Here is an 11,051-nt window from a genome sequence, read left to right on the forward strand (position 1 = left end):
GTCCAGAGATTGTCTTGTTATGTTTGTTTCTTGTTTACTGAGTGTATGCCCGATCCATCTCCACTTTCTCCTTTTGATTTCTTTGTTGCTCCGCTCCTGGTTTGTCTGCTTCCACAGGTCTGTATTTGTAATTTTTCTGGGCCACCATATCCTCAGTATGTATCGGAGGCAGTTGTTAATGAACCCTTGCAGTTTGTTGGTGATCGTGTTTGTGGGTTTCCAGGTTTCACAGCCATAGAGAAGGACAGATTTCACATTTGAGTTGAAAATTCAGATTTTTGTGTTTTTGGAGAGCTGGGAAGAGAGCCATACAGGTCAGTGGTAACAGACAGTAGAAATCTAGATCATGTAACCTTCATCCCTGACTATTTTTAATTTAGGAATTGCTTTTAAAAAATAATATTTCTTAATATATATCTGCCATGGTGGCAGGTGACCTGACATTTTTACCTGCCACAACCAACATTTCCCTTGTATTTGGCAGGTGGCAGATGCTAATTTCATTCCCTGGCTGTCAGTGTTGGACACAGCGCACCGGTAGGTGGCGGTGTTGGTCAATATAAAACCTCCTTTGACCCGGAAACAGAACCCAGCGGACCTTTAACAAAGCCGGAAGTGTCTCCTCATGAAACTGACAGTTAGCTCTCATCTATCATGGCGCTTGATGTAAGATCCAGAAACAAACGATACGAGAAGTTGGATTTCCTCGGAGAGGGTCAGGTAGGTGGAGATAAATACCTGTGATTTCATATCCGTCTACCTTCTTCTCTTTACAGGATCTGTGTGGATGTGTAGGAAGCATGTTAGGATGCTAACTAGCTGGTTGTTAATGTCAACAAAGCCTTGCTGCTCCATGCTGTTGTCTCGCAGCAGCAGCAGCAGCAGCAGCAGTGGTGCTATGAGACAATACAAGACATTTCTGTACTTATTGTCTTCTGTTTCTCTTCTCCAGTTCGCCACAGTGTACAAAGCCAGAGACAAAAACAATGATACCATAGTTGCCATTAAAAAGGTAACGAAAAAGTTAATTTAGTAAAGTTGTTAATTTGTATGCTATGATGACTTTTAACAACAAATTGTTGTCTTTTTTTCTGGTAGATTAAAGTTGGCCACAGAACTGAGGCTAAAGATGGTAAATGCTGACTGCCTATTAACAGCACACACACATTTAATGTTTTTTGTTGTTCATATTTATTGTTTTTTTTGTTCATTTTGAAACAACAGAACAAACATTCACAAATGTCCCCAATAATAACATTCTTGGTACAAAGAAACTTCACAAACCTAATATTAATATAAAATAAGCCAGTATAGATACAGGAAAAACATATTATATACAAAAAAATAGATATATAAGTATAAAGAATAAACACAAGTAAAAAAAAAAAAAAATTTAAAACAATAAAATCTATTTATATATACATGTATGTATGTGTGTGTATATATATTATGTATGTATATGTATGTATGTATGTGTATATATATATATATATATATATAATGTATGTATATATATATATATATATATATATTATGTATGTATATGTATGTATATATATTATGTATGTGTATATTATTTATGTATGTATGTATATGTATGTATGTGTATATATATATAATATATATATATATATTATAAATATATATATATATGTATATATATATAATATATATTTATATATATTATAAATATATATTATATATATATATATATATAAATATATATAAATAAATAGATTTTATTGTTTTAAATTTTATTTTTTTTACTTGTGTATATTCTTTATACAAACATATGTACTGCATACACACGCGCAGCATATACACATACAAAACCACACATACATACAGACATAGGCAAAATTGTTGGTACTCTTCCGTTAAAGAAAGAAAAACCCACAAAGGTCACTGAAATAACTTGAAACTGAGAAAAGTAATAATAAATAAAAATTTATTGAAAATTAACTAATGAAAATGAGACATTGCTTTTGAATTTTGGTTCAACAGAATCATTTTAAAAAACAAACTAATGAAACTGGCCTAGACAAAAATGATGGTACTCTTAACTTAATATTTAGTTGCACAACCTTTTGAGGCAATCACTGCAAACAAGTGATTTCTGTAACTCTCAATGAGACTTCTGCACCTGTCGACAGGTATGTTGGCCCACTCCTCGTGAGCAAACTGCTCCAGCTGTCTCAGGTTTGAAGGGTGCCTTCTCCAGACTGCATGTTTCAGCTCCTTCCACAGATGTTCAATAGGATTTAGATCAGGGCTCATAGAAGGCCACTTCAGAATAGTCCAATGTTTTGTTCTTAGCCATTCTTGGGTGTTTTTAGCTGTGTTTTGGGTCATTATCCTGTTTGAGGACCCATGACCTGCGACTGAGACCAAGCTTTCTGACACTGGGCAGCACATTTCGCTCCAGAATGCCTTGATAGTCTTCAGATTTCATTACACCCTGCACAGATTCAAGACACCCTGTGCCAGATGCAACAAAGCAGCCCCATAACATAACCGAGCCTCCTCCATGTTTCACATTAGGTACAGTGTTCTTTTCTTTGGATGCTTCATTTTTGCGTCTGTGAACATAGAGCTGATGTGACTTGCCAAAAAGCTCCAGTTTTGTCTCATCTGTCCAAAGGACATTCTCCCAGAAGCTTTGTGGCTTGTCAATATGCATTTTGGAAAATTCCAGTCTCGCTTTTTTATGATTTGGTGTTCTCCTCGGTTGTCTTCCATCAAGTCCACTTTGGCTCAAACAGTGACGGATGGTGCGATCTGACACTGATGTACCTTGACCTTGGAGTTCACCTCTAATCTCTTTGGAAGTTGTTCTGGGCTCTTTGGTTACCATTCGTATTATCCGTCTCTTCAATTTGTCATCAATTTTCCTCTTGCGGCCACGTCCAGGGAGGTTGGCTACAGTCCCGTGGACCTTAAACTTCTGAATAATATGAGCAGCTGTAGTCACAGGAACATCAAGCTGCTTGGAGATGGTCTTATAGCCTTTACCTTTAACATGAAGGTCTATAATGTTCTTTCTGATCTCCTGAGACAACTCTCTCCTTAGCTTTCTGTGGTCCATGTTCAGTGTGGTACACACCATGATACCAAACAGCACAGTGACTACTTTTCACCCTTTAAATAGGCAGACTGACTAATTACAAGTTTGAAGACACCTGTGATGCTAATTACAGGACACACCTTAGTTTAATATGTCCCTATGGTCAAATTATTTTCAATCTTTTCTAGGGCTACCATCATTTTTGTCTAGGCCAGTTTCATCAGTTTGTTTTTTAAAATGATTCTGTTGAACCACAGTTCAAAAGCAACAGCTGATTTTCATTAGTTAATTTTCAGTAAATTTTTATTTATTATTACTTTTGTCAGTTTCAAGTTATTTCAGTGACCATTGTGGGGTTTTCTTTCTTTAACGGAAGAGTACCAACAATTTTGCCTACGTCTGTATAATCAATTAAAAAAATATCAGTGCACAATTCAGTCATCATCCTATTCTATCTCCCTATTCACAATCATCCTGCTCCAGCAATGATACAAATTACAAGCTACCTTGGAGTGACGGTGGTAGCACCAATCCTTATCCGATCACAGAGATCTACAGTCAGGCCGTTCATAAAATGTATGAAAGGTTTCCACATCATATAAAAATCCTCAACTTTACCTCTTACTATGAAAGTCAGTTTTTCTAATGCCAGACTAGAAGACATCTCTTTAATCCATTGACTAGAGTTAGGTCTACATTTAATGTTTTTACCACAGAGTGCAGCAGTTCATTGTCATCCACCTGTTAATGATTTCTTATCAATAGGTATCAATAGGACTGCTCTTCGAGAGATCAAACTGCTGCAGGAACTGCAGCATCCAAATATCATTGGGGTGTGTAAACATTCATTATGTCAGAATATATCTTCTAATTAACATGTTAATGGTATTACTTGTATTAGTGAGGTATTCTCCTAATTTGAACTGAGCATTAACATTTCATGTGCTGTGTGTTTTTAGCTGCTGGATGCCTTCGGACACAAATCTAACATCAGCCTGGTGTTTGATTTCATGGAGACAGATCTGGAGGTTAGACAGTTCCTCACCTTATTAAAAAAATCTCTTTTTGTCCGTCTCTCTTTCCAGGGATAGACCGAAAATAACTTGACACAATATTATGCAGCCCCATACAACAGCCCATTGAGAAGCTTTCCAATTTTGTTTTAACTAAATTGTAAGAGTTTGTGGTCAGTTCATGTTGACTTATGAATTTATCTTGACAGGAATTTAATATGTTGTTTCCTAAAACATTTAATATCTCGAACAATTAATAGTAAATACTTAACTAACCTAACTAAATAACTAAAAAAATTAGCAAATTATAGATTTAAAAAAATAAAGCTCTACTCATTTGCCTATTATTTTCCTTGCAAGATAGTGCTGTTCAATAGTACAATATTATGTGATTCAGTAGACCACTACCACAAACTGCAGCCTGCATGATTGATTCATATAGAGTTGAATCAACGCCTCTTGAATTGGATCACAACTTATTGTACAGATGTGTTATATCGTTATACATTGTCTCTCTGTATGGATATTCACATCACTCATTCATGCTCGTAAAAGAACATTATGTTGCATTTCATTAGCGGGCCACCAGATGGAAATTTCCGTCTTTATTACCTCCCCTTAATAGAGAACAGGGAGAGAGCATTTAAAAGCTGGGTCTCATTAGAAATTTCTTTTCCACACAAATCTACTTTATGTGTGTGGCAATTGTGATAGTAATTTGTTTGGTGCTATGTTCTGCTTCCAATCTGTGAGTGGCCGAGCTCGCTAAAGAATGAGCGAATACATGAAACAAATTGTGATTGAGAGGTGTAAGGTCAGATGACAGACAGAGCAGCAGTGAAAATATGAGCAGGATGACGACGATAGCAGCGTGAGTGCTCTCATCTCACCATTAAGTGGTTCTGCAAGGTCACTGAGGCTTTTATTGTTTTAGCATACAAGGCTCCAGATGGGCGCCCACCACCAATACATCAGACTCTAATAGAACGATGCAAAACAAGATAACTACGCTTTAAAAAAAAAAAAATCAATAACACTCCGCTCTTGGCTCTCCCAATGAATTGATGCCATTAGTGGCTCACAGGCAGCAGACAGACAGACAGAACAGACATGAGTTTGAAATATGATGCTCATCTGATTACCGGTGCTAAAAGACTATTTTTAGGTTACATTTAGCTGTGTGAGCTTATCGACTACAGATGTTCCATGCTTTTATTGCCAATAAAAATATGTAGCCGGATACTGAAGTCGGTGTTTTTGGAGCTGGTGGAACAATGGAGATTCTGGGTGAGAGGTTGAATCTGGATTGTGCTGTTTAGCTTGGCTGCGTCTACTTATTCAGGCATAATACCCCAGTTGTCTTTAGTTCTCTTATCTGCTCAGATAAGTGTAATTTGATTTGGAATGTGTACCCCAGAGACAACATGTACAAATATTAAATAATTTGATGAAGCTTATTAGTTGGCAGATATTCAGCTTTACTTAAGCCGCTTTGTTTTGTTTTTTTAAGGTGATCATTAAAGACACCAGCCTATGCCTGACTCCGGCCAACATCAAAGCCTACATCCTCATGACTCTACAGGGATTAGAGTATATGCACCAACACTGGGTCCTACACAGGGTAAGAGCACTCCACACACACACACGCACGCACGCGTGTGCACACACAGTCAGTAATGTACATTTCGTTTCTTTGTATGTACAGGATCTGAAGCCCAATAATCTGCTGTTGGACGGCAGCGGAGTGTTAAAGTTGGCTGATTTTGGTTTGGCCAAAGCGTTTGGCAGTCCCAACAGAGTCTACACACATCAAGTTGTTACCAGGTCTGTGCTTTTTGTCCATCTTATTGAATTAATAATACAGAACTTATCTGCACATTCCCCTGTGTTTTTGTTACTCTCATTGGAAATCTCCTACAGTAGCTTATCTAAATCAATTTAGATAAATGCATCTTCATGTGCTTAATTTTATTAAATTAAATGTTTGTCATCAGGAGATACATTTGTGACATTCTAGTTTAACAGAATGAATCTTCTCACTAGAAGAGTAGCGTACTGAATTCCTGTTTAAAACAGTTTACCTCTCTGTTTATTGATCCTGTTCCTAGGTGGTACCGCTCCCCTGAGCTCCTGTTTGGTGCCAGGATGTACGGTGTGGGTGTTGACATGTGGGCAGTGGGATGCATCTTGGCAGAGTTGCTCCTTCGGGTACACAAACCACGTACACTTCAAAGAGACATTCATACAGTAACAGGGAATGCTCTTATGTTTGGATCCTTATGTCTCTGTGTGTTGTCCTTTGCTGTAGATACCGTTTCTTGCTGGAGACTCAGATCTTGACCAGCTGACTAAGATCTTTGAGGCCCTTGGGACGCCTACAGAAGAGACGTGGCCTGTTGGTATCTTTTTATTTTCCCCAGTGATAGATGTTTTTTTACTTTGCTCACATGTGAAGATCCTTGTGTAATTTGTTTGTCATATATACATCTGCAGGGGATGAATAGTCTACCAGACTATGTGTCCTTCAAGATATTTCCTGGCACACCTCTGGAACATATATTCACTGCAGCTGGCGACGACTTACTGGAGCTGCTACAGGCCTTGTTCACCTTTAACCCCTTGACGAGGACCACAGCTTCACAGGTAATACACCACTAAAGCACACTTTCACATTATCAGTGTAATGTACTATGGTTAATTGTGTGCAGACATAGAAGACCACAGCCACCCTAAGAGTCTCAAAGGAACATTTTACATTTTCAGTTGAGAGAAAAATATGAATTGCATTTCGTTTTCTAAAATCCATGTTGGGAGTGTTGTGTACTTACGTTTCATGGTTTATTGAGTATTTTTCTATTTTCTATAGCAGATTCTGAGTGAATATGTTAAATAATATAATCAAAAGTTAAACATTTCAACCATTTCACTAATGGTGAGTTTGATCAACCTTCAATGATGTTTAGGAAACACATCCAGATGTCTTTTAATCTATACATTTTCCAATAATCAGCATAATGTTATTAATTGAGCTCTTTGGAAAACAAGTTTCTTTACAGCATAAAAGCAACATTAAAAGACAGGAACAATAAAGAGTAAGATACAAGGAATAAAACAATGTATGGCTAGTTTTTCATTTCTTGATCCAGAGACTCAGGCGACAAAGATAAACATATACAAGATGATACTCTACGTACATACATACATACATGCAGTATACTTTTGTAGACATTTCTGCCTCAAGCAGGATTTATGCTTGCCGCATCTGCAAGGGTTGCGAGTGTCTGCACGGCCAAAGTGACGTCACACCATCAGACACGGCCCTTCGTAGGGGTTCCTTGCGGCAGGTGTTCGCCTGTCTCTGCACATCCAAATTTTTCTAACTATTGTTGGTGAAATTATTTCATAAACAGTCTCTGGTCATTCAGTTAAGAAGCAAATACAATTTATTAAGCAAATGCATTTGGGTCCATACAGCAGACAAGTCAGTGTAAAAAGACAGAGAGCTCCCTCACTACATCATTCTTTATAATCTTGATTTAGCCTTCCCTCTCCTTTGTGACCCCCACCTTATCTTGATTTAGCCTTCCCTCCCCTTTGTGACCCCCCACCTTCCGCCCTGCTTCTGAGTGGAAGATTCATTAAAAGAAGTTACTGGTGATTAGAATGTTTTTGGAAGAGTGCGGATGCGAATATGATAAGAACTGTATCTAAACTAGGACAGTCTCTGCTTTCCCAAAACATTCAGATAAATCTGAGTACACAAATGCTAATACAAAGGGACATGGTATTTTCTCTCACACTATGTGGATGCGGATGGGCAGACAAAATTGGAGAACTCTGAGGAGCTTTGTCGCAAGGAGAAACCTGCACTGAGTATAAAAGATTTAAACTCTTCCTCATCACGACTCCACATCAGCTCATGTCCATGCGGCCGCAAAAAGTTAACCGAAGCTTTAAGGAATGACTGCCCATCCGCAGGTGATGACGTGTTTATACTGTTGTGTGTTGTTCTCCAGGCTTTGAAGATGAGGTACTTCAGTAATCGACCTGGTCCCACTCCTGGTCCCCTACTCCCCCGACCCAACTGTGCAGCTGAGGCTCTGAGGGAGAAGGAAACAATCGGGCTCAAGAGGAAAATCGAGGGCCTGGAGACAAGTAATAAAAAACATATTAGCTCATAGTTGCTATATGTACCCCTAATCCAACAAGTATATTTAACATATATATTTGCCCTTGATATACACAAGGTCAAATAAAGTAGGTCAATATTATTATGGTAAAACTGTTTTAGTTGTGGTTTAAACAGTGTCTGCCACAAAATGTTCGAGGCAGATTTTGAAAGGATCTGGACATTTTAGAACATCCCACTCAGACCAAACTTACATATAACATGTTGTGAATTTTTAGCCCAGTGAACCGATCCTGTGTTCTCATGGTTATGCACACTACGGTCATAAATCTAGAATACCACTCGATTTGAACCTAGCAATTCAAAGGGTGTTGGCTGCACATTTAACTGCAGTTAGAAAATTCAGAATATAGCAAAGTAGAATACACACAAACGTAGAGTTTAGTGGATCGTGGTAGGGTATGTTTTACTTGGTGTTACTGGGAGGTTCAAAGCTTTTTCCTGTTCCTGTGGTTTTGGAAAATATCTGGGTTGACTATACGCTATGCTCTATGCTACAGTATATTACAGAGAGAATTTCCAAATACTTACAGTAGACGGGAACTTTAATTGTTAGCAGATTGCTCATTAGAAGCTTGTTTTACATGCACATGTAGTGTAGATACAGTATGTGGCCATGTTATTCTGAAGTGCTTTATTTAAAAAATGGTATTGTAATAACAGCATTTGTATTATTTTCAGCTGTGATGAAGAAGAAGCTCATTTTCTGACCAGATGGGACCTGGTTAATCAGATGATCACCATCTTCACACCATTGCGTGGCTCAGCTTTCCCACTTTGCTCAGGATCGTCCACTGGAACGGAAAAAAAGAAGTCCAAAAACGGCGGAGGGAAAAAAAGGCTCAGATGTGGTTGACTTTAGGACATTTTAGAGGTTGTAGCTGTTAAATCAGTTGAGAATTGTGCCTAAGGTGCTGCTGTGTGTAGCATCCCATCAATTGATGTACAACAGAGGTCAATAGCGTTGGTGCTGGTCTTTCTTCATTGTAACAATGATGCCTAAGCTCTGGGAGCGTGTTGTAATATGTATATTTATGTGACTGAAAATAAGAACAACCAAACAAGCAAGTCTGATTTATTTCATGAGTCTGACTATCTTAACTCTATATGAAAATACATTGTAATATATGATTTATTAAGAAATATGTGTCTTCAGTGGTAATAGGGCATGATTGTGAGAATGTTCCTGCTAGTTTACAAATTCACACAATAACACCCACACCATCCACAGTATACACACTGACTTCATGTTAGTATTCACAGAATCTACTTTTTCACCTGTTGAATATGTGTGGACAGAAATATACTTGTGGTTTATTTACTCAGCATGTTAGTGAGAGTCAGAGGGAAAGAGGTCTTCGGGGGCAGACAGGGTGACGCCAGGCTTGACGGTGTCATGCAACAATGTGCCACTAGACATATTGTTCCCTCCCTGTCCTTTCTCTTCAATGTCACTGTGATCCAACGCAGTCTGACATGTCAAGAGGCCTGATGCTCTGGCAGGCCTTCTGCTGCCCTTTTTGGTTGTCTGTCAAACAGGATCAGATTAGAGAAGAAGACAGTGGAAGAGGAAGAGATGAGAGTATGTCACAGATAAAAAATTCAGTCTTCATATTTAATCAAATCAAATTCTTTAACAAAAGCCAGTGTAATATTGAATGCTATCTGCTTCAGTGTTCACAATGAGATCATGCTTAAATTTCCCTTAAGGTATGTCTGACTAATTTTATTTAAAAAAAAAAAAAATTTCCCCATCTTGTTTAGTGTGACCGCTTTTTGGATCTGAGCACAGAGGGTCATGGTTTTGAGTTCATGGCCCCCTAAGTTCAGAAAGAAGGCATCCTGTGTGATTCATGCCGAATTATAACTGTCCACAATACAGCACTGAGAGAGGACACAATGACTGTGTGGTGGCAGCGGGGAGTGACTACTGTGTGTGTGTGTGTTGGGTGACTGGGTCAGCTGACAGGTTTGACAAATAGCAGCACAGTCATAGAGAGCTACAGTAGCAGCCTTATCAGCTCATGCAAAGGCCACTTCATTGGCCAGGAAAGCCACTGTTGCCCACACGCTGTTACAGAACACAAGCACAGGGTTTGTGGGAGAAAGTCATAATTGCTCATATAACTGAATGGGCAAGATAAGCACGTGGGATGATCTGCAGTGGGATGATTAAGACCTTGGCATGAATAATAGAGCATTATGTAATGCACAATTTAACCACAAGTCAAAGTTCTCGGTGTGCACACTTGCTGGTACACTATACCATTAACAGGCAGGTTTACGGGCCTCCCTGAAGACTTAATGTGATTTGGGTTACTCAAACCAGACATTCCACAAGTGTAGATACTTTTTTAATGTATGCCTGTCCGATGATTGTCATAAGAAACAAGAGTTGAGAACCATACAATGTCCAGACCGTTTGCATTGGTTTTGTCTTGTGGCATTAGCATTTATTTGTGGTGTTTGGACATCAATATCTGATTCTACAAATTCTTATTTTTAAAATAAGCTATGCTCCTTCATTTTCTAATCTCCTGTGTTTTAACCCCTCTTTAGATTCATCATCACAGTATTAAATACAACTTTTATTTGATATATTTTATCTCTGATATATATATAATGGTTCACCACTGATTTTCCTAGTCCAGTGGATGGATTGGAGTGGACAGCACTTTGTTACTTTCTTGCTAAAAAGCAATACCATTTTGATTTCCTTTTTTTTTTCTTTTTTTTTTTACACAAACACATGCATCAAGGAAAGCACTTTATTCTTAATTTAAAT

General features: G+C 38.1%; 1 protein-coding gene and 1 long non-coding RNA gene across 2 annotated transcripts; one reads left to right on the forward strand and one right to left on the reverse strand.

Annotated features, from left to right (window-relative positions):
• The first annotated feature begins 565 nt into the window (after positions 1-565).
• On the forward strand, positions 566-9,334 carry cdk7 (cyclin-dependent kinase 7). The gene is made up of 12 exons (XM_037776975.1): positions 566-720; positions 953-1,012; positions 1,099-1,132; positions 3,830-3,897; positions 4,024-4,092; positions 5,588-5,698; positions 5,783-5,901; positions 6,186-6,285; positions 6,386-6,472; positions 6,571-6,720; positions 8,094-8,232; positions 8,948-9,334. Exons 1-12 carry the CDS (start codon positions 655-657, stop codon positions 8,974-8,976), a joined length of 1,032 nt encoding a protein of 343 aa, XP_037632903.1. The 5' UTR covers positions 566-654; the 3' UTR covers positions 8,977-9,334.
• Positions 7,503-8,076, reverse strand: LOC119492497. Its single transcript, XR_005207787.1, has 2 exons — positions 7,686-8,076; positions 7,503-7,643 (listed from the first exon to the last, which is right to left on the reverse strand). It is a non-coding gene; the product is annotated as an uncharacterized LOC119492497 (long non-coding RNA).
• Positions 9,335-11,051: the final 1,717 nt, after the last annotated feature.

This window comes from Sebastes umbrosus, chromosome 8, assembly GCF_015220745.1.
Source record: "Sebastes umbrosus isolate fSebUmb1 chromosome 8, fSebUmb1.pri, whole genome shotgun sequence".
Classification (NCBI taxonomy): Eukaryota; Metazoa; Chordata; class Actinopteri; order Perciformes; family Sebastidae; genus Sebastes; species Sebastes umbrosus.